Below are 24089 nucleotides of genomic sequence, written 5' to 3'. Positions count from 1 at the left end.
ACAAACAAGTGCGTTGGATGTGCTTGCTGGTTCGCGGGTGCTTCCGGTTGACCTCCTCCCAGACTGGTTGCATTCGATCCCCGATTCCTTCCATTCGCATCACTCGCCGTTCACTCCGCTTTTAACGAACCCACCACAGCGTTGATCTCTCGCATGAACTCTAGCATGTCCGCCTGCATTGACGATCTCAGCGCTTCCATTTGCTGCCCGAGCGACGTTCGGTAGGTCTCCTGTGCTTGGGCTAACGCTGCGTTCACGGCTGAGCTTAACTCGGACGGTAACACCAGGTCCTTACGGGTTCGCTGTTGACCTCCTACCGCTCCGGCCTCTGGGTCCTCCTGGTACAACCCCGCATGTACGTTTTCCGCCACTTGCGACGGCTCTTCCGGCCTACTGCCGGCTTTACCGTCCTGGGACCGAGTCGTCGGCATGTTGTACGGCTGGTACCTGCGCTGTGCCTCTGGGCTACGCCTTGTCTTTCCCGACCCTTTAAAAATCTCCGGGTCACTCATCAACCAATTTTCGTAACGTACTCCTTTCCTTTGTCTATTCTCTATTTACTTAACTACTTAACTTAACTTAACTTAACTATCTTGGTGATAAATAAATTGGATTGTTTATTATCCGACTACCCTACTCCTCTAAACACCTAGTTCCTGGCTAAATAATCTTTAATACTTTCAATCGTAACGAGAAAACAAATAAATAAATAGTGCAATAAATAAATAAGCGAATAATTAATTCAATGCTTAGATAACCAAATAAATAAATTCAAATACATAAATCGGTTAATTTAAATCAATAAATTGATAAATCTAAATATCTAAATTGATTCAATCAAATAAATAAACACCTACATCTACCATTAACCGCCTAATTAAATACAACACTAAATAACTAAATACTTCCTCTCCCAAACAAAAACTCTTTTTCCGATGACTTGCCTAATGCCTACTTCTAAAATTGCTTCCAAACAATGCTAGCGAGGATTGTTAGTCCTCAAAAAAAAGATGATTTCCCTTTGGGTTTTCTTGCTTCGGCTTTCCAATAGTCTGCTAAATCACTAACAAAAAAAAACATATAATTCCCAAACTGCTTGAGACAAAAATTCACCTTTAATTTGTTTGGTGGGACGAGAGACAACTGCATTTATTGTTTTGCAGGTGGGTCCGCTCACTTTCCCCTTGCTATATACCTTCGCTTCCTTTTTCTAAGTGCCAACTCCCTTTGCTGTTTCCTCACTCAGATCACCGTGGATCCCCCAGAATCGGACAACGACGTTAATGCCTCTGAACATAACCCGGACCACGACTCGACAGATCCTCCGGCACCTCTTCCTCTTTTCAGATCCGGACAGCGAGCTCCACGAGTCGGACAACGAGGCTACTACCACCTGGTTATACCTGGACCACAACTCGGGACACACACTTCCTTTTCTTCTACCTCCGATACATAACTACCATGTCTATTTTCCTCACTGCTACTCCTCTCAGCGGATACGACGGCTAGGATTTATTCCCGGCTCGCGGACCGGCTGAGTTTCGTTCTACCAGGGTTCCATTTTACACCGGGTCTTTAAGACTCGTGTTTAAAATCGATCCCTTCTATTTTCCCTTGGGCGCCATTTGTTATGATCCGCCTCTTTGCCACCCTGGCCTATCGTTCCCAGCTAGCTCACGGGGAAGTCAGGGGTGTTTCCGACCCGATAAGTCAGGGGACGGATTGAACAAAACAAAAACAAAAAAACATACAAAAAAAACAAATCTAATTTATAGGACAGACTTGTCTTCGTTGGCACTTTCGTCAGCGGGGATAGTTGGTTTCGTTATCCCTAGCAGGGTCCCACCCTTCCATGAGCGCTCCCTTTTCATATTCAGGGTCCCACTCTTCTTCTCGCTCTCGTCCCACCCAACTACCGTTTTCTATTCACTCATGACTCTTTTCAAATTTTCATTTTTATATCCATTATATTTTCTTACTTATCTTCTTGAACATTAATTCCTAATCTAGGTTTATATAACGGAAACAAATACTAACACAAAAAAAATAAACCCTATTTCGGCCGAATTGGCAGCCCCCTTTGATAGAAGTTGTTGCTTCCTGATGCTTGCTGATGTTTACGTTTAATCGTGGTGTTTTTTTTATATGATCGTGATATATTGTTTAATTGTAGGTCGGCCGGGTGTAGATGTGTGAAATGTGGTGATGTTATGTGATGTGTTATGAATGAGGGTATACATGCGTGGGTTGGGTGTGATGTGGGTGGATGAAGGTGTGTGACATTGATTCGTGTGGGTTTATTTCGGCTTTGAAGTCCGGATTCTTTCCCCGGGGGGGTTGGTGTGTGGGGACAGAAACGTGTCTCCAGTCGGTGCTCCGCTGACGGTTCCTTGGTGCCGGTGCTCCGCTGACGGTCCTCGCACCAGTTTTCCGGCCTGGCCAGTACCGGGCTGCTGCTGCCGCGGTCCGCCGCTTCTGCTGATGTTGATGCCTGCCGCTAATGTCTTGGTGGGATCGTCGTCTCCACGATCACCAATTTTGTTTCCTCTCTTTTTTCTTTCAGGGCACGTGCGGCCTCCACTATTCTCCACCGGAAACTCTCTTTTTTTCTTCCTCCTCGCACCGTTTCCTTTTCTCCCACGCAACTCTGCCACTGCTTCCCAGGATCCACTATAGATGCCGCTGTCTCTCTCTTCTCCAGCCCTGATACCTATCGGCTCTCTCCAAAACCGCCCATAACACCACACTACCGTTTCCAGGATTACTCCGCCGAAACGGGAGTGCCAAGCAGGCGGGCTTTTTCAATTAAGGGGCCCCAACGTAGGCCATCGCCCACACCCTGAGATTGAGAGTCTCTGGCTCCATCGACTGAGATGCCCGGGCTACTGCTTCAGATCTTTTTGCGTGAAACACCCCAATACGTGAGCCTTGCAACGTCTCCAGCTCGTACTGACGCTGCCTTTCCTTTATCGGCTTGCGCTCGGACCATCTAGCTTCGGGTAATACAGCTTGGTTAACCTTATATATGGTAGTGTAAATATTCTTATTGGTACTTTTTCCTTAGGGGTATCTGATTTAACGTTGGAGGACCTATCTATTGGCTGCTTCTCGGCGACGTGGAACTCGACTCCTCCAATTGCGTCGTGCTCCTTTTCGCGTTTCCCGGTCGACATTTAGGGCATTTAGGGAGGATGACCCCGGCCAGCCCGCACTTGTAGCAGAACAGGTTACGCACGGCCGAATCGCACTCAAAATAGGTGTGACCCGGCTGAGCGCAATTCCAGCACCTCAGCTGGGCGCGATCGCCTCCGGGTTCCCTCGTCCTATGTACAGCATCCAATGCCTCGGTCTGTTCCTCCGGGTCGTGAGTGTTCGCATCCAATTCATGCACTTTGTGATCTTCCCTGCGCCTACTATCCCCCAGGTCTGGACCGCTCCTTGTCCATCGCGTCGCCAGCAGTTTCTCGGCACCCGCACACTCTTCTCGCAGCTTCTGTAGGTTTGGTATCTGCATTGGATAAATCACCCTCGAAATGGCATCGCGAATATTGATCTTTATGATCTTTATTAGATCATAATCCGAGAACGGATTCAGCAACCTCGACCTCAACACCAAAATCTCCTGGATGTACTGGTCTGCCGACTCCCCGTGGCGTTGTCGGCGTTCCCTGAGCTCTTGCTCTCGCTCGAACTCTGTCCGACGAACTTGAAATTGCTGCTGGAGACCATATCTCAAGCCAGTCCGGCATTCCTACCGTCCGAACATGCATCCAGTACCAATCCCTTGCGTGTCCACTGACCAATGTGTGAAAGGCTTTCAACACCTCCGCCCACGGTACCTGATACGACATCTGTAGGTGCTCCACCCGGAATATGAATTCCGCCACGGGCATCCCCTTCGGATCGCCGTCGAAGCTAAGTCCCCATCTTCGTATTTGCACTTACTCCTGCCTAGCCTCTCCGAAACTCGGTCGATTCCGGTTAGGGTTTGCTCCTGCGCCCATCCCGTTGAACAGCCACTCCTCCACGGGTCTCTGATCGGCTTGGGTCCTCTGATCGGCCTCCAATGTTCGGTTGTCCACAAACAAGTGCGTTGGATGTGCTTGCTGGTTCGCGGGTGCTTCCGGTTGACCTCCTCCCAGACTGGTTGCATTCGATCCCCGATTCCTTCCATTCGCATCACTCGCCGTTCACTCCGCTTTTAACGAACCCACCACAGCGTTGATCTCTCGCATGAACTCTAGCATGTCCGCCTGCATTGACGATCTCAGCGCTTCCATTTGCTGCCCGAGCGACGTTCGGTAGGTCTCCTGTGCTTGGGCTAACGCTGCGTTCACGGCTGAGCTTAACTCGGACGGTAACACCAGGTCCTTACGGGTTCGCTGTTGACCTCCTACCGCTCCGGCCTCTGGGTCCTCCTGGTACAACCCCGCATGTACGTTTTCCGCCACTTGCGACGGCTCTTCCGGCCTACTGCCGGCTTTACCGTCCTGGGACCGAGTCGTCGGCATGTTGTACGGCTGGTACCTGCGCTGTGCCTCTGGGCTACGCCTTGTCTTTCCCGACCCTTTAAAAATCTCCGGGTCACTCATCAACCAATTTTCGTAACGTACTCCTTTCCTTTGTCTATTCTCTATTTACTTAACTACTTAACTTAACTTAACTTAACTATCTTGGTGATAAATAAATTGGATTGTTTATTATCCGACTACCCTACTCCTCTAAACACCTAGTTCCTGGCTAAATAATCTTTAATACTTTCAATCGTAACGAGAAAACAAATAAATAAATAGTGCAATAAATAAATAAGCGAATAATTAATTCAATGCTTAGATAACCAAATAAATAAATTCAAATACATAAATCGGTTAATTTAAATCAATAAATTGATAAATCTAAATATCTAAATTGATTCAATCAAATAAATAAACACCTACATCTACCATTAACCGCCTAATTAAATACAACACTAAATAACTAAATACTTCCTCTCCCAAACAAAAACTCTTTTTCCGATGACTTGCCTAATGCCTACTTCTAAAATTGCTTCCAAACAATGCTAGCGAGGATTGTTAGTCCTCAAAAAAAAGATGATTTCCCTTTGGGTTTTCTTGCTTCGGCTTTCCAATAGTCTGCTAAATCACTAACAAAAAAAAACATATAATTCCCAAACTGCTTGAGACAAAAATTCACCTTTAATTTGTTTGGTGGGACGAGAGACAACTGCATTTATTGTTTTGCAGGTGGGTCCGCTCACTTTCCCCTTGCTATATACCTTCGCTTCCTTTTTCTAAGTGCCAACTCCCTTTGCTGTTTCCTCACTGAGATCACCGTGGATCCCCCAGAATCGGACAACGACGTTAATGCCTCTGAACATAACCCGGACCACGACTCGACAGATCCTCCGGCACCTCTTCCTCTTTTCAGATCCGGACAGCGAGCTCCACGAGTCGGACAACGAGGCTACTACCACCTGGTAATACCTGGACCACAACTCGGGACACACACTTCCTTTTCTTCTACCTCCGATACATAACTACCATGTCTATTTTCCTCACTGCTACTCCTCTCAGCGGATACGACGGCTAGGATTTATTCCCGGCTCGCGGACCGGCTGAGTTTCGTTCTACCAGGGTTCCATTTTACACCGGGTCTTTAAGACTCGTGTTTAAAATCGATCCCTTCTATTTTCCCTTGGGCGCCATTTGTTATGATCCGCCTCTTTGCCACCCTGGCCTATCGTTCCCAGCTAGCTCACGGGGAAGTCAGGGGTGTTTCCGACCCGATAAGTCAGGGGACGGATTGAACAAAACAAAAACAAAAAAACATACAAAAAAAACAAATCTAATTTATAGGACAGACTTGTCTTCGTTGGCACTTTCGTCAGCGGGGATAGTTGGTTTCGTTATCCCTAGCAGGGTCCCACCCTTCCATGAGCGCTCCCTTTTCATATTCAGGGTCCCACTCTTCTTCTCGCTCTCGTCCCACCCAACTACCGTTTTCTATTCACTCATGACTCTTTTCAAATTTTCATTTTTATATCCATTATATTTTCTTACTTATCTTCTTGAACATTAATTCCTAATCTAGGTTTATATAACGGAAACAAATACTAACACAAAAAAAATAAACCCTATTTCGGCCGAATTGGCAGCCCCCTTTGATAGAAGTTGTTGCTTCCTGATGCTTGCTGATGTTTACGTTTAATCGTGGTGTTTTTTTTATATGATCGTGATATATTGTTTAATTGTAGGTCGGCCGGGTGTAGATGTGTGAAATGTGGTGATGTTATGTGATGTGTTATGAATGAGGGTATACATGCGTGGGTTGGGTGTGATGTGGGTGGATGAAGGTGTGTGACATTGATTCGTGTGGGTTTATTTCGGCTTTGAAGTCCGGATTCTTTCCCCGGGGGGGTTGGTGTGTGGGGACAGAAACGTGTCTCCAGTCGGTGCTCCGCTGACGGTTCCTTGGTGCCGGTGCTCCGCTGACGGTCCTCGCACCAGTTTTCCGGCCTGGCCAGTACCGGGCTGCTGCTGCCGCGGTCCGCCGCTTCTGCTGATGTTGATGCCTGCCGCTAATGTCTTGGTGGGATCGTCGTCTCCACGATCACCAATTTTGTTTCCTCTCTTTTTTCTTTCAGGGCACGTGCGGCCTCCACTATTCTCCACCGGAAACTCTCTTTTTTTTCTTCCTCCTCGCACCGTTTCCTTTTCTCCCACGCAACTCTGCCACTGCTTCCCAGGATCCACTATAGATGCCGCTGTCTCTCTCTTCTCCAGCCCTGATACCTATCGGCTCTCTCCAAAACCGCCCATAACACCACACTACCGTTTCCAGGATTACTCCGCCGAAACGGGAGTGCCAAGCAGGCGGGCTTTTTCAATTAAGGGGCCCCAACGTAGGCCATCGCCCACACCCTGAGATTGAGAGTCTCTGGCTCCATCGACTGAGATGCCCGGGCTACTGCTTCAGATCTTTTGCGTGGAACACCCCAATACGTGAGCCTTGCAACGTCTCCAGCTCGTACTGACGCTGCCTTTCCTTTATCGGCTTGCGCTCGGACCATCTAGCTTCGGGTAATACAGCTTGGTTAACCTTATATATGGTAGTGTAAATATTCTTATTGGTACTTTTTCCTTAGGGGTATCTGATTTAACGTTGGAGGACCTATCTATTGGCTGCTTCTCGGCGACGTGGAACTCGACTCCTCCAATTGCGTCGTGCTCCTTTTCGCGTTTCCCGGTCGACATTTAGGGCATTTAGGGAGGATGACCCCGGCCAGCCCGCACTTGTAGCAGAACAGGTTACGCACGGCCGAATCGCACTCAAAATAGGTGTGACCCGGCTGAGCGCAATTCCAGCACCTCAGCTGGGCGCGATCGCCTCCGGGTTCCCTCGTCCTATGTACAGCATCCAATGCCTCGGTCTGTTCCTCCGGGTCGTGAGTGTTCGCATCCAATTCATGCACTTTGTGATCTTCCCTGCGCCTACTATCCCCCAGGTCTGGACCGCTCCTTGTCCATCGCGTCGCCAGCAGTTTCTCGGCACCCGCACACTCTTCTCGCAGCTTCTGTAGGTTTGGTATCTGCATTGGATAAATCACCCTCGAAATGGCATCGCGAATATTGATCTTTATGATCTTTATTAGATCATAATCCGAGAACGGATTCAGCAACCTCGACCTCAACACCAAAATCTCCTGGATGTACTGGTCTGCCGACTCCCCGTGGCGTTGTCGGCGTTCCCTGAGCTCTTGCTCTCGCTCGAACTCTGTCCGACGAACTTGAAATTGCTGCTGGAGACCATATCTCAAGCCAGTCCGGCATTCCTACCGTCCGAACATGCATCCAGTACCAATCCCTTGCGTGTCCACTGACCAATGTGTGAAAGGCTTTCAACACCTCCGCCCACGGTACCTGATACGACATCTGTAGGTGCTCCACCCGGAATATGAATTCCGCCACGGGCATCCCCTTCGGATCGCCGTCGAAGCTAAGTCCCCATCTTCGTATTTGCACTTACTCCTGCCTAGCCTCTCCGAAACTCGGTCGATTCCGGTTAGGGTTTGCTCCTGCGCCCATCCCGTTGAACAGCCACTCCTCCACGGGTCTCTGATCGGCTTGGGTCCTCTGATCGGCCTCCAATGTTCGGTTGTCCACAAACAAGTGCGTTGGATGTGCTTGCTGGTTCGCGGGTGCTTCCGGTTGACCTCCTCCCAGACTGGTTGCATTCGATCCCCGATTCCTTCCATTCGCATCACTCGCCGTTCACTCCGCTTTTAACGAACCCACCACAGCGTTGATCTCTCGCATGAACTCTAGCATGTCCGCCTGCATTGACGATCTCAGCGCTTCCATTTGCTGCCCGAGCGACGTTCGGTAGGTCTCCTGTGCTTGGGCTAACGCTGCGTTCACGGCTGAGCTTAACTCGGACGGTAACACCAGGTCCTTACGGGTTCGCTGTTGACCTCCTACCGCTCCGGCCTCTGGGTCCTCCTGGTACAACCCCGCATGTACGTTTTCCGCCACTTGCGACGGCCCTTCCGGCCTACTGCCGGCTTTACCGTCCTGGGACCGAGTCGTCGGCATGTTGTACGGCTGGTACCTGCGCTGTGCCTCTGGGCTACGCCTTGTCTTTCCCGACCCTTTAAAAATCTCCGGGTCACTCATCAACCAATTTTCGTAACGTACTCCTTTCCTTTGTCTATTCTCTATTTACTTAACTACTTAACTTAACTTAACTTAACTATCTTGGTGATAAATAAATTGGATTGTTTATTATCCGACTACCCTACTCCTCTAAACACCTAGTTCCTGGCTAAATAATCTTTAATACTTTCAATCGTAACGAGAAAACAAATAAATAAATAGTGCAATAAATAAATAAGCGAATAATTAATTCAATGCTTAGATAACCAAATAAATAAATTCAAATACATAAATCGGTTAATTTAAATCAATAAATTGATAAATCTAAATATCTAAATTGATTCAATCAAATAAATAAACACCTACATCTACCATTAACCGCCTAATTAAATACAACACTAAATAACTAAATACTTCCTCTCCCAAACAAAAACTCTTTTTCCGATGACTTGCCTAATGCCTACTTCTAAAATTGCTTCCAAACAATGCTAGCGAGGATTGTTAGTCCTCAAAAAAAGATGATTTCCCTTTGGGTTTTCTTGCTTCGGCTTTCCAATAGTCTGCTAAATCACTAACAAAAAAAAACATATAATTCCCAAACTGCTTGAGACAAAAATTCACCTTTAATTTGTTTGGTGGGACGAGAGACAACTGCATTTATTGTTTTGCAGGTGGGTCCGCTCACTTTCCCCTTGCTATATACCTTCGCTTCCTTTTTCTAAGTGCCAACTCCCTTTGCTGTTTCCTCACTGAGATCACCGTGGATCCCCCAGAATCGGACAACGACGTTAATGCCTCTGAACATAACCCGGACCACGACTCGACAGATCCTCCGGCACCTCTTCCTCTTTTCAGATCCGGACAGCGAGCTCCACGAGTCGGACAACGAGGCTACTACCACCTGGTAATACCTGGACCACAACTCGGGACACACACTTCCTTTTCTTCTACCTCCGATACATAACTACCATGTCTATTTTCCTCACTGCTACTCCTCTCAGCGGATACGACGGCTAGGATTTATTCCCGGCTCGCGGACCGGCTGAGTTTCGTTCTACCAGGGTTCCATTTTACACCGGGTCTTTAAGACTCGTGTTTAAAATCGATCCCTTCTATTTTCCCTTGGGCGCCATTTGTTATGATCCGCCTCTTTGCCACCCTGGCCTATCGTTCCCAGCTAGCTCACGGGGAAGTCAGGGGTGTTTCCGACCCGATAAGTCAGGGGACGGATTGAACAAAACAAAAACAAAAAAACATACAAAAAAAACAAATCTAATTTATAGGACAGACTTGTCTTCGTTGGCACTTTCGTCAGCGGGGATAGTTGGTTTCGTTATCCCTAGCAGGGTCCCACCCTTCCATGAGCGCTCCCTTTTCATATTCAGGGTCCCACTCTTCTTCTCGCTCTCGTCCCACCCAACTACCGTTTTCTATTCACTCATGACTCTTTTCAAATTTTCATTTTTATATCCATTATATTTTCTTACTTATCTTCTTGAACATTAATTCCTAATCTAGGTTTATATAACGGAAACAAATACTAACACAAAAAAATAAACCCTATTTCGGCCGAATTGGCAGCCCCCTTTGATAGAAGTTGTTGCTTCCTGATGCTTGCTGATGTTTACGTTTAATCGTGGTGTTTTTTTTATATGATCGTGATATATTGTTTAATTGTAGGTCGGCCGGGTGTAGATGTGTGAAATGTGGTGATGTTATGTGATGTGTTATGAATGAGGGTATACATGCGTGGGTTGGGTGTGATGTGGGTGGATGAAGGTGTGTGACATTGATTCGTGTGGGTTTATTTCGGCTTTGAAGTCCGGATTCTTTCCCCGGGGGGGTTGGTGTGTGGGGACAGAAACGTGTCTCCAGTCGGTGCTCCGCTGACGGTTCCTTGGTGCCGGTGCTCCGCTGACGGTCCTCGCACCAGTTTTCCGGCCTGGCCAGTACCGGGCTGCTGCTGCCGCGGTCCGCCGCTTCTGCTGATGTTGATGCCTGCCGCTAATGTCTTGGTGGGATCGTCGTCTCCACGATCACCAATTTTGTTTCCTCTCTTTTTTCTTTCAGGGCACGTGCGGCCTCCACTATTCTCCACCGGAAACTCTCTTTTTTTTCTTCCTCCTCGCACCGTTTCCTTTTCTCCCACGCAACTCTGCCACTGCTTCCCAGGATCCACTATAGATGCCGCTGTCTCTCTCTTCTCCAGCCCTGATACCTATCGGCTCTCTCCAAAACCGCCCATAACACCACACTACCGTTTCCAGGATTACTCCGCCGAAACGGGAGTGCCAAGCAGGCGGGCTTTTTCAATTAAGGGGCCCCAACGTAGGCCATCGCCCACACCCTGAGATTGAGAGTCTCTGGCTCCATCGACTGAGATGCCCGGGCTACTGCTTCAGATCTTTTGCGTGGAACACCCCAATACGTGAGCCTTGCAACGTCTCCAGCTCGTACTGACGCTGCCTTTCCTTTATCGGCTTGCGCTCGGACCATCTAGCTTCGGGTAATACAGCTTGGTTAACCTTATATATGGTAGTGTAAATATTCTTATTGGTACTTTTTCCTTAGGGGTATCTGATTTAACGTTGGAGGACCTATCTATTGGCTGCTTCTCGGCGACGTGGAACTCGACTCCTCCAATTGCGTCGTGCTCCTTTTCGCGTTTCCCGGTCGACATTTAGGGCATTTAGGGAGGATGACCCCGGCCAGCCCGCACTTGTAGCAGAACAGGTTACGCACGGCCGAATCGCACTCAAAATAGGTGTGACCCGGCTGAGCGCAATTCCAGCACCTCAGCTGGGCGCGATCGCCTCCGGGTTCCCTCGTCCTATGTACAGCATCCAATGCCTCGGTCTGTTCCTCCGGGTCGTGAGTGTTCGCATCCAATACATGCACTTTGTGATCTTCCCTGCGCCTACTATCCCCCAGGTCTGGACCGCTCCTTGTCCATCGCGTCGCCAGCAGTTTCTCGGCGCCCGCACACTCTTCTCGCAGCTTCTGTAGGTTTGGTATCTGCATTGGATAAATCACCCTCGAAATGGCATCGCGAATATTGATCTTTATGATCTTTATTAGATCATAATCCGAGAACGGATTCAGCAACCTCGACCTCAACACCAAAATCTCCTGGATGTACTGGTCTGCCGACTCCCCGTGGCGTTGTCGGCGTTCCCTGAGCTCTTGCTCTCGCTCGAACTCTGTCCGACGAACTTGAAATTGCTGCTGGAGACCATATCTCAAGCCAGTCCGGCATTCCTACCGTCCGAACATGCATCCAGTACCAATCCCTTGCGTGTCCACTGACCAATGTGTGAAAGGCTTTCAACACCTCCGCCCACGGTACCTGATACGACATCTGTAGGTGCTCCACCCGGAATATGAATTCCGCCACGGGCATCCCCTTCGGATCGCCGTCGAAGCTAAGTCCCCATCTTCGTATTTGCACTTACTCCTGCCTAGCCTCTCCGAAACTCGGTCGATTCCGGTTAGGGTTTGCTCCTGCGCCCATCCCGTTGAATAGCCACTCCTCCACGGGTCTCTGATCGGCTTGGGTCCTCTGATCGGCCTCCAATGTTCGGTTGTCCACAAACAAGTGCGTTGGATGTGCTTGCTGGTTCGCGGGTGCTTCCGGTTGACCTCCTCCCAGACTGGTTGCATTCGATCCCCGATTCCTTCCATTCGCATCACTCGCCGTTCACTCCGCTTTTAACGAACCCACCACAGCGTTGATCTCTCGCATGAACTCTAGCATGTCCGCCTGCATTGACGATCTCAGCGCTTCCATTTGCTGCCCGAGCGACGTTCGGTAGGTCTCCTGTGCTTGGGCTAACGCTGCGTTCACGGCTGAGCTTAACTCGGACGGTAACACCAGGTCCTTACGGGTTCGCTGTTGACCTCCTACCGCTCCGGCCTCTGGGTCCTCCTGGTACAACCCCGCATGTACGTTTTCCGCCACTTGCGACGGCCCTTCCGGCCTACTGCCGGCTTTACCGTCCTGGGACCGAGTCGTCGGCATGTTGTACGGCTGGTACCTGCGCTGTGCCTCTGGGCTACGCCTTGTCTTTCCCGACCCTTTAAAAATCTCCGGGTCACTCATCAACCAATTTTCGTAACGTACTCCTTTCCTTTGTCTATTCTCTATTTACTTAACTACTTAACTTAACTTAACTTAACTATCTTGGTGATAAATAAATTGGATTGTTTATTATCCGACTACCCTACTCCTCTAAACACCTAGTTCCTGGCTAAATAATCTTTAATACTTTCAATCGTAACGAGAAAACAAATAAATAAATAGTGCAATAAATAAATAAGCGAATAATTAATTCAATGCTTAGATAACCAAATAAATAAATTCAAATACATAAATCGGTTAATTTAAATCAATAAATTGATAAATCTAAATATCTAAATTGATTCAATCAAATAAATAAACACCTACATCTACCATTAACCGCCTAATTAAATACAACACTAAATAACTAAATACTTCCTCTCCCAAACAAAAACTCTTTTTCCGATGACTTGCCTAATGCCTACTTCTAAAATTGCTTCCAAACAATGCTAGCGAGGATTGTTAGTCCTCAAAAAAAAGATGATTTCCCTTTGGGTTTTCTTGCTTCGGCTTTCCAATAGTCTGCTAAATCACTAACAAAAAAAAACATATAATTCCCAAACTGCTTGAGACAAAAATTCACCTTTAATTTGTTTGGTGGGACGAGAGACAACTGCATTTATTGTTTTGCAGGTGGGTCCGCTCACTTTCCCCTTGCTATATACCTTCGCTTCCTTTTTCTAAGTGCCAACTCCCTTTGCTGTTTCCTCACTCAGATCACCGTGGATCCCCCAGAATCGGACAACGACGTTAATGCCTCTGAACATAACCCGGACCACGACTCGACAGATCCTCCGGCACCTCTTCCTCTTTTCAGATCCGGACAGCGAGCTCCACGAGTCGGACAACGAGGCTACTACCACCTGGTAATACCTGGACCACAACTCGGGACACACACTTCCTTTTCTTCTACCTCCGATACATAACTACCATGTCTATTTTCCTCACTGCTACTCCTCTCAGCGGATACGACGGCTAGGATTTATTCCCGGCTCGCGGACCGGCTGAGTTTCGTTCTACCAGGGTTCCATTTTACACCGGGTCTTTAAGACTCGTGTTTAAAATCGATCCCTTCTATTTTCCCTTGGGCGCCATTTGTTATGATCCGCCTCTTTGCCACCCTGGCCTATCGTTCCCAGCTAGCTCACGGGGAAGTCAGGGGTGTTTCCGACCCGATAAGTCAGGGGACGGATTGAACAAAACAAAAACAAAAAAACATACAAAAAAAACAAATCTAATTTATAGGACAGACTTGTCTTCGTTGGCACTTTCGTCAGCGGGGATAGTTGGTTTCGTTATCCCTAGCAGGGTCCCACTCTTCTTCTCGCTCTCGTCCCACCCAACTACCGTTTTCTATTCACTCATGACTCTTTTCAAATTTTCATTTTTATATCCATTATATTTTCTTACTTATCTTCTTGAACATTAATTCCTAATCTAGGTTTATATAACGGAAACTGTTTGTAGTGGGGCGGATCGAGGATCAATTATCCAACGGCGAGGTGTATGTTCCAGTAACCCTCCTAGCAGTCTTCACAGAAAGGAAAGGCCGATGGGTTTCGTTGTGTGTATATGTATATATATATTGTTCATGTATTGATTCGGTATTCGCGCGGTATGTCGACAGGTTGAAGCGGGGGTGAAAACGTAACTAACTCTCTATGCCTTATGCTCTATGCTTTATGCTGCCTTTGTGCTGCCGTGAGCGCCGTGTGGATCGTGGATTGTGGATCCGAGCGCCCCTCCGAGCGCGCGAGCGCGAGCCGGGACCGAGGCGCGCGGAGCCGGCACAGTGCCCGGAAACTGTCCATTGCTGGCCTGAACATCCTCCCCCCCCCTTGCAGGATTGCAAAGTATAATGGGGTGGCCTATGGCTGGGTGCACGCCCCCGACACGATCCATCCAAAAACGGTGCTCTGGGCCACCGGCAGGCCGTCCTCACGCGCAAGGAACCCGGGCTGGATCACCTTCGGGTAGACATCTGCTCCCAAGATGAGCGAGATTGTCGCCGGTCGATGGAATTGTTCATCGGCAAGCCTCAGGTCACCGAAACGCGCCCGCACGGAATCGCTCAGCTGTCGGATAGGCGTGCGGATGCGCACACGGGGCTCGACCTTGAGCATCGTCTCCAATTGGAAGTCGCCCATTTTGGCGCGGATCACCGCCGTACACACTTTCTCGTCCCCCACACAAGTGGTGGGCAACTTGAAGGCGCTGGCCAAGGAGTCGTCAATACAGCTCACCGGCGTGCATGGGTCGATGAGCGCCGCCGTCTCGAAGTTTTTGGAACCCGTATCCAAGACCACCAGCGCCGTCGGGAGTAGGATGAGGCTTCGATGTTGTAGAAAGGAGTCGACGGATGGTGCCGGGGGCCCTGCCACGGGGCGGCTCACGGGGAGACGCGGGCGGCGGTCGGCGTGGGCCGACGTGGATGGCGACGATGCAGCCGAGGCTGAGCGGGCTGGACGCCGAGGTCGGCGTTTGACGTGGGGCGCTGTAGATGGCGACGATGCTCCTGAGGCCGAGCGGACTGGACGACGCGACGAGGGTATGTGGAGTAGAGTGTGGTGGTTTTTTCCACACACCCGGCACAGCCCGCCACTGCGACAATCCTGGCCGGAGTGTTGGTGGGCCAGGCAGTTCCCGCAATATTTGTTAATGAGGACAGCTCGGAGTCTCTTCTCAGGGCTCAGGCGAAGGAAATGGTGACAGGTCCGTAGCGGATGAATTCCTCGGCAGACCCGGCAACGGTACGAGTTGATCCCTCGATCACGCCGGCTCTCCGTGGTGCGGCTGGCGCGGATCCGTGGGGCCATGTCTGGATGAGGATGGAACTAGGATGGAATAGAGAAGTCGAAGAAGTATTAGTACGGAGCTGTGAATGGGACAAGTGCACATTCACGTTATTGTTGGATGGAACTACGGGGTTCTACTGGCAGGAGAACGACCTTGACAATCGGTCTTTTGAGGGTACCGCGGGCAGTAAGGATATCCACCACACGGACCCTGTCGTCGGCACCGGGATACACGGAAGTTATCCTTCCGAGCCGCCATTCGTTGGACGGCAGGTTATCCTCCTTGATGACCACCATATCGCCAACCTGCAGATTTGGCGTCGGCGTCTGCCACTTAGTCCGCTTGTGGAGCTCCTTGAGGTATTCCTCCTTCCACCTTTGACAGAACTGTTGGTTGAGGGCCTTCAAATGCTGCCACCGATTGATGATCGAATTAAGGTTCCCCTTTATTTCGGGCTCGGCCGTACTCATTAAGGGCCCCCCAATAAGGAAGTGCCCGGGAGTGAGGGCTAGCAGCTCCGTCGGATCATCGGACATCGGTGAGAGCGGCCTGGAATTGAGGCACGCTTCAATCTTCGCGAGCAGCGTAGAAAGCTCTTCAAACGTATACCTCCGAGTGGACGTGGCCTTGTAGAAGAGAGTTTTGAAACTCTTCACTCCGGCTTCCCATAGGCCTCCCATATGTGGAGCTCCTGGTGGGATGAAGCGCCACGAAACCCGCTGATGGCTATACGCATCAGTACCGAGTCCTTAAACGCGTCAAGGAAGTCACTGGAAAGCAGGGTTGCTGCACCAACGAAAGTTTTTCCATTATCTGAATGGATACGCTGTGGACATCCGCGCCTTGCGACGAAACGAGCGAAGGCGGCGAGAAATTTTTCGGTGGTGAGGTCGGACGTGGGTTCTAAATGTATCGCCTTTGTGGAAAAACACACGAATACGCACACATACCCCTTCGTGATCAGACATGCTCTCCCTGTATAGTTCCGTATTTCGAAAGGACCCGCGTAATCAATCCCTGTATGCGTAAACGGTCTGGAACAGGACGACCGCTCGGTTGGGAGATCTCCCATCATTTGGGTTTGCAACCTTCTTTTGTGAATAACGCAGACCTTGCAGGAGCTCACAACCCCCTTCATAAGCCTTTGAACCTTTGGAATCCAATACTTTGATCGAATGAGGCGCACCATCAATTGGTTGCCGCCGTGAAGAGTTATCCGGTGTGTAAATTGCGCGAGAAGGCGAGACAATCGACAATTATATTGGAGAATGATTGGATGTCGTTCGTCGTATCTTATCACTTCAGAGGATCCGGCGGTCTAGGAAAGGGTTCATGTTCAGGATAGAACTTGACCTTGGCGTTGGCCGCTTACCGCTTAGGCAGCGATACTTTTCGGGGTATTCTCTACGCTGCGTCTCTAGGATAAGAGTTTTTTCAGCTTCGGTAATTTCGCCGCTCGTAAAATGGCCCTTTTGCGCGGTGGCTAACTCCCGGCAGCGCTTGGTGAAGCGCAGGATATATGCACGGACTCGTAGAGCTCTCTCCAATTGGAGAATCGTTCGAGGAAGTCTTCGGCTGGGTTGAGTGCGAAATGGGCTTTTACAGTTCGCTGCTCTAAGGTCATAACGGGGGAGTTATTAACTGGTGCCGGCCATTGATCTCGGCCCTTCTGCAGCCAAGTTGGTCCGTGCCACCAGAGTTGGTTCTCCACCAACTCCTGTAACGGCACGCCTCTGCTGGCTAAGTCCGCGGGGTTCTGTTCGGATGGAACGTGGCACCACTTCTCAATATCGGTCGCTTGAGATATCCTAGTCACTCGGTTGGCCACGAACGTGGTCCAGTGACACGCGGGCTTTGCCAGCCAGGCGAGGACTATGGTGGAATCGGTCCAGCAATAGCAGCTCGTACTTGCTGTTGGCATATTCGGCAGGATAGCCGCCGCCATTTCGGACAAAAGCACTGCCCCGCAAAGCTCTAACCGGGGGAGCGACACGGTTTTCACGGGTGCGACTCGCGTTTTCGCTGTGAGAAGCTGCACCTCGACCAAACGGTCAATCTCAATGCGGACGTAGATGGCGGCACCGTAAGCCCTCTCGGATGCATCGCAGAACCCATGATGTTCGACTTTTACCGCTGGCCGGGAGCCGACCCATCTTGGAATATGGATTTGGTCGAGAGCGGAGTAGCTCCGCAGGAAACTTTGCCAGCGCTGGCGCATCTCGCTTGGAAGCTCATCGTCCCATCCCAGGTCCTGCAACCAGATTTCTTGCATGAAGATCTTGGACCGAACAATGAATGGGGCCAACCACCCCGCGGGGTCGAACAGCCTTGCGATCTGGGACAGAACTGCTCGCTTGGTGTATGACAACTCAGGCGCCAACTCGGGAGGGACAAAAAAAAACTCGTCTGAAGTCGCTTTCCAGCGAATCCCGAGAGTCTTAGCCGTGCTCTCTTCCTCCATCTCCAGAAAATCTGTGTGGAGACGATGAGCACTCGGAATTCCTGCCAGAATAGCTTTGTGGTTTGAAGTCCACTTCCGCAGCGGAAAACCTGCAGAGCTAAGTGCGGCCTGCAACTCGCGGATCGTTAGTCGAGCCTCATCGGTAGAATCCGCTCCGGCTAGGACATCGTCGACATACATGAATGATCGGATAATGCGACTTGCTTTCGGAAATCTGGACTGGACGTCGCTTGCTAGCTGTTGCAACACTCGGATGGCAAGAAAAGGAGCGCAATTGACTCCGAAGGTTACGGTCTTAAGTTCATAGTCGCGGATGAGTCCCTCCTTGTTTCGAAATAATATTCGCTGGAAAGGGGTGTGTTTCGGGTCAACCCAAATTTGGCGATACATCTTGGTGATGTCCGCGTTGAAAACGTACCGCCACTTCAGGATCTGGAGGGTCAAGTCAGATTGGAGGACCGGGCCGGCGTGCAGAAGATCATTCAAACTCACACCGTTGGTCGACGGGCTGGATGCGTTAAATACCACGCGGACCTTCGTGGTAGTGCTCTCAGGCTTGAAGACAGCGTGGTGCGGAAGGTAGTAGGTTGAGGACCCATGAGTCGGAGGAACTTCTGTCATATGTTCAAGCTCTAGGTATTCTTGGATTACGGTGTCGTACTGCTCTTGTAGGGGACCGTTTCTTTTCAAGCGATTTTCGTTTCTTAGGAACTGGGCCAGCGCGGCTGCCCTTGAATACCCCAGATCTGATCCGGGATGATCTGGGTCGCGAAACGGTAACGTGACGACGTATTTCCCGCTTGGCGTTCTTGACGTAGTTCGGAGGAAATTTCTTTCGCAGTACGAATCCGATTCGCTTTCTATTTTAGTAGGAATGTCCTCCACCTCCCAAAACTTTGTGAGGAGTTTGTCCAACGGAGTCTCTAGCTCGGTGGAAATTTGCGTGGAGAAGGATGCGACCCGGCCTTGTACCGTGTTTGGCACTGGGCCTGTAAGAACCCACCCGAAAATGGTTTCCTGTCCGAGGAGAGATCCACAGATGTTCGTCTGTGAGCCGCTCAAGAGGATGGATGGAAGGATGTCGGCACCAATCAGGACATCTATTTGTGAGCTTTCGTAAAATGTCGGGTCTGCCCATGGCAGGTTTGGCAAGTCTCGCAACGAGTGTTGCGGGATCGGATGGGAGGGAAGGCTGCCTGATAGTTCCGGCAGGACATAGGCTGTGGCGTCCAATTGTAAGCCCGGCTTAGTCGGGGAACGGATGGAAAAATGGCAGAGTTTCTTAGACTGAGCGGATATTGTCTGATTGAGGCCCGAGACCTGTGCCTGGGCGAGTCGGAATGGCAACTTAATGATCTGGAAGAGACGTTCCGTAATGAACGTCGCCTCGGAGCCCGGGTCGATTAGAGCGCGGGCGCGAAAATTTGTCCCCAAGTGGCAAATATTAATAATAGCCGTGCCTAGGAGTACCGCCCTCTTGCCGGAGGCGAAATAGTTCTGAACGCTAGGCTGAGCTTCGGCAGAAGTCGGAAGTGGTACGGAATTGGGCACGGATTGGCTGGAAACTGGAGTGCCACGGTGCAGCAGCGTATGATGCCGGTCTCCACACGTGTTGCAGTTGTGGGCGCTTTGGCATTCACGAATCTGGTGCCCTCTTGCGAAACAGTTTAAGCAAAGCATTTTTTGCTTAATATAGCTGGAGCGAGCATCAGGTCTCATCTGAAGGAATTGAGGGCACACCCGGATCGGATGGTTCTCTTTGGAGCAAAGATCACACGCTCTCCGCTTCGGATCCACAGTTGTTCCGAAAGAGTGAACCCGCCTTGCAACAGGGCTCTCTTGGGAACGGAAAGGGTTGGGATTGCCCTTTGACCTCTCTGACATGGGTAGACTCGCCCTGGAGTGAGCCTGAGTCTCCATGCCTGGATGGCCGTCCTCGGTCACCTCGAGAGACAGGTACCGCTCCGCCAGGAACTTGTCCATAGCGTGCCAGGTGGGATTTCGGACTTGTGGGTCACGGACTGCTCCCAAAGCTCCAAAGTCGTTTTCGGCAACTTCGCGGATATGAGGTACACTAACACTCCGTCAGCGAAAATGCTGTCTGTGGAGACCTCGGAGTGGTTGAGTGTCGTAAGGCACTTGTGGACGGCCCTCTGAAGCTCTTTTAGCGCTGCAGCTGACTCGGTGCGGATTTGGGGCAGACTGAAAAGGATCTTCAGCTGGGCCTTGAGTATCAGCCTCTTGTTCTGGAAACGCTCACGGAGGGCGCTCCATGCGGACGCGAACCCTTCGTTCGTGAGTGGAGCCTGTGCCACTATGTCGTGGGCCTCACCGCTTGTTTTTTTGTTGAGGTGGAACAGTTTTTCTACTGGAGCCAACCTAGGGTTCTCTATATATATGGCGGTGAACAGGTCTCGGAACGTGGGCCACTGCTGATAGTCCCCACTGAAAACTTCAGTGTCACATGGACGAAGACGGCAACCGCCGGACGTCGGCACTTGAACGGCCAGTTGAGGCGTGTGAGGGACAGTCGGGGGTTCGAGCTGATCGTTCAGTTCGGCAAGGCATTGCGCGTAGACCGTGTAGCAGTCATCGTACATCCCCTGGACGTCAGCTACCCCCTCTGGATCTACTTCCGTTATCGCCTCCACACAGGCCTCGAACTCCGCGTCCACCTTCGCCCACAGGCTTCGGAGTTGATCTCGATGGACTTGGGAGAGCGAGCGGGTTGGTGTCCTAGCATCTGGAGCGCTGAGCTTCTGGTCGAAGCGTGTCAGTCTGCTTGCAGCCAAGGCAAACTTAGACCGTGCGGAACTGGCGGCCGATTGGGCCATAGTGCTCGGAACCGTGCGAGGGACGACCGAGGGGAGCAACAAGGCCTCAAAGGCATGTGGTGTGTGAGCCCTGGACGTGGTCGGACCTCGCTCAGTTGGGGACGGACGGGAAGATGTGGGCGTAGCGATTGAGCCGTTGGAGCTGGGTGGATGGGTTAAACTCAGCGAACTCACCCGCTTAAACATCTTGCGAGATTTCTTATCACCAGTGGGCATGGTTGGCTGATGGATTTGCGATAACGCGTATCAGAGTCGCAAAGCAGGTGAGCGGAATGGAGAAGTGGAAGTTTTGAACGACGAACCGTGGATATGTGGCCTTGGCGGAATTTATCGCGAGTATTTATATAGTAGAAGTCGGGCTCCGTGGCCGGAATATAAATATAAAATACTACGATCAAATACAAAAAAAATGTCCAACCAAGAGCGACTAATGGATGAGCAATGATATTGATGCACAAGGTCCCCCTATATAGAGTCGGTTACAAAACGAATGTTCAAAACAATATACCCTTGAAAAGCAGGGTAGCGCGTCACTTGGCGTTCCGTTACGGTCAAGCGCGGCACCGAAAAATATTCTCCCACCAACAACAACGCAAGCAAACGGTGGAGAAGCGAAAGCGAAAGGAAAAATGAACAGAATGCGTCGCTTCTGTTGCTTGTATGTGTGTGTGTGTATGGGTGTAAGTGCTAGGTACCGTGGCTTGGATTAACGACCCCCCCTTTTGACGAGATTGAAACAACGGGTAAAAAAAAAAACGGAGTAACCGTTTTATGAGGTAATACAATATATGTATGTATATACAGATGTGCAAGAGTTGTTAGTTGAAAATGCGTGCGCATATGTAAGATGATATGTATGGAGTCGTGTTTTATTTTTATTGGCAATATAATGAGTTAAATAAAGATTGGTTGTGATTTGTGATTTGTTATTCTATATTCTTTAAAACAAACGAAAGAACTGTAACCCGTTGAGCATGCACGGAATGAACACCAAATTAATTGCAAGAATATGTCTTTTTGTTTGTCGCCAGCCGCTTGGATTGCGTTGCTTACACATACATATGTACATATGTATGTATGTTGGTGTGCATGTGCAGTTGTCAGCAGCGAAAGCTCAGCTGGTAGCTGGGAGCGGTAGGAATATGATTTACAGACAGCTATGTATATATTAATGTGGGCACTGGATCGGAGGAGGAACGCAGGAGCTAGCTCGGATCAAATTAAACCTTTGGAGAAATAGGAGGCCACAACCGTTGGCAGAACGAAGTATGGTTTAATTTGGAGCTGGAGCGAGAAAGGCATATATGTACATATGTATGCCGCGGGCACTCGGACTGGGATGGGAAACTCGCACAAAATCACTGCACTGGTGTTGGGCACAATCGAAGGGTTGTACTTATCTTACACTTGGAGCGATCCGCCGATGCTGGCTGGGGTGAGCTTCTCCTTATGGGGAAGGCGAAGATCCGGCTCGAAGGACCAATGTTTGTAGTGGGGCGGATCGAGGATCAATTATCCAACGGCGAGGTGTATGTTCCAGTAACCCTCCTAGCAGTCGTCACAGAAAGGAAAGGCCGATGGGTTTCGTTGTGTGTATATGTATATATATATTGTTCATGTATTGTTTCGGTATTCGCGCGGTATGTCGACAGGTTGAAGCGGGGGTGAAAACGTAACTAACTCTCTATGCCTTATGCTCTATGCTTTATGCTGCCTTTGTGCTGCCGTGAGCGCCGTGTGGATCGTGGATTGTGGATCCGAGCGCCCCTCCGAGCGCGCGAGCGCGAGCCGGGACCGAGGCGCGCGGAGCCGGCACAGTGCCCGGAAACTGTCCATTGCTGGCCTGAACAGAAACAAATACTAACACAAAAAAAATAAACCCTATTTCGGCCGAATTGGCAGCCCCCTTTGATAGAAGTTGTTGCTTCCTGATGCTTGCTGATGTTTACGTTTAATCGTGGTGTTTTTTTTATATGATCGTGATATATTGTTTAATTGTAGGTCGGACGGGTGTAGATGTGTGAAATGTGGTGATGTTATGTGATGTGTTATGAATGAGGGTATACATGCGTGGGTTGGGTGTGATGTGGGTGGATGAAGGTGTGTGACATTGATTCGTGTGGGTTTATTTCGGCTTTGAAGTCCGGATTCTTTCCCCGGGGGGGTTGGTGTGTGGGGACAGAAACGTGTCTCCAGTCGGTGCTCCGCTGACGGTTCCTTGGTGCCGATGCTCCGCTGACGGTCCTCGCACCAGTTTTCCGGCCTGGCCAGTACCGGGCTGCTGCTGCCGCGGTCCGCCGCTTCTGCTGATGTTGATGCCTGCCGCTGATGTCTTGGTGGGATCGTCGTCTCCACGATCACCAATTTTGTTTCCTTTCTTTTTTCTTTCAGGGCACGTGCGGCCTCCACTATTCTCCACCGGAAACTCTCTTTTTTTTTCTTCCTCCTCGCACCGTTTCCTTTTCTCCCACGCAACTCTGCCACTGCTTCCCAGGATCCACTATAGATGCCGCTGTCTCTCTCTTCTCCAGCCCTGATACCTATCGGCTCTCTCCAAAACCGCCCATAACAAAGTATCAAATGCAAACATTGCTGCCAGAGGAACGGCGAAGTGGTCAATTGAAATAATGAACCACTTCGATATATTTGGACCCGATGGGGGACGTTGAAATAGCATAGCTCGCAAACGACGGTCAAGCGCTCACAGCAAAAGTGTCTTTAAATGAGCAAAACCAAAAAAGTAAGTCTGAGTAAAGTCTGAGTAAAGTGTGTTTTTAGTTTTTTTCGTGTTTATGTTTACTTATTCATGTTTTCCGCATCTTTTGGGCTATTGTATGAGAGGTGTTTATCAGACACGCCGAAAGTGTCAACAGTTATTTGTGAGCTATGGGACATAGTCGCCTCGTCCTGGGATTTAATTGTTTATTATAACATTGACCCGTATTTTCAAATGATAAGAAAGGGGAAAGAATTGATTGGGAAAATGAGAGTTGTGTGTGGTAAGCTTTATACTTTTGAAGATCAATGCAATAATGTTATCTAAACGCGGAAAGAAACATTGCAGACTTGGATAAAAATAATAAACTTTTCATAACTCAGGAGAATAAAAGAAAGACTTTATCACTTTATCATATATTGTTTGGAATAATAGACGCCGAAGATAGGGAAACGTTGGAAGGAAATATGAAAAATTTATTAGAAAACCAACATAACCTAGATGATGAAATTAA

The 24089-nt window shown here is 49.6% G+C and overlaps 1 protein-coding gene, 3 long non-coding RNA genes and 1 pseudogene across 5 annotated transcripts; 3 read left to right on the top strand and 2 right to left on the bottom strand.

Moving 5' to 3' along the window:
* The first annotated feature begins 4974 nt into the window (after positions 1-4974).
* LOC117184826 (uncharacterized) lies at positions 4975-7147 on the top strand. The gene is made up of 3 exons (XR_004470294.1): positions 4975-5243; positions 5327-6249; positions 6644-7147. It is a non-coding gene; the product is annotated as an uncharacterized lncRNA (long non-coding RNA).
* A 2020-nt stretch (positions 7148-9167) lies between these two features.
* On the top strand, positions 9168-9901 carry LOC117184829 (uncharacterized). Its single transcript, XR_004470296.1, has 2 exons — positions 9168-9322; positions 9406-9901. It is a non-coding gene; the product is annotated as an uncharacterized lncRNA (long non-coding RNA).
* Positions 9902-13132: 3231 nt separating this feature from the next.
* LOC117184989 (uncharacterized) lies at positions 13133-13920 on the top strand. The gene is made up of 2 exons (XR_004470474.1): positions 13133-13401; positions 13485-13920. It is a non-coding gene; the product is annotated as an uncharacterized lncRNA (long non-coding RNA).
* On the bottom strand, positions 13861-23449 carry LOC117184984 (uncharacterized). Of its 2 annotated transcripts, none has more exons than XM_033384336.1 (2): positions 22265-23449; positions 13861-15602 (listed from the first exon to the last, which is right to left on the bottom strand). In XM_033384336.1, the coding sequence occupies exon 2, from the start codon at positions 15582-15584 to the stop codon at positions 14637-14639; it is 948 nt and encodes a 315-aa protein (XP_033240227.1). In that variant the 5' UTR covers positions 15585-15602; positions 22265-23449; the 3' UTR covers positions 13861-14636. The 2 variants fall into 2 exon arrangements, with proteins under 2 accessions (XP_033240227.1, XP_033240228.1); XM_033384337.1 differs by lacking the exon at positions 22265-23449 and adding an exon at positions 15671-15762.
* On the bottom strand, positions 17028-22265 carry LOC117184983 (uncharacterized; annotated as a pseudogene).
* Positions 23450-24089: the final 640 nt, after the last annotated feature.

Source organism: Drosophila pseudoobscura, chromosome X, assembly GCF_009870125.1.
Source record: "Drosophila pseudoobscura strain MV-25-SWS-2005 chromosome X, UCI_Dpse_MV25, whole genome shotgun sequence".
Lineage (NCBI taxonomy): Eukaryota > Metazoa > Arthropoda > Insecta > Diptera > Drosophilidae > Drosophila > Drosophila pseudoobscura.
The sequence above is the reverse complement of the archived record's forward strand: the minus strand, read 5'-3'. Positions and strand labels throughout refer to the sequence as shown.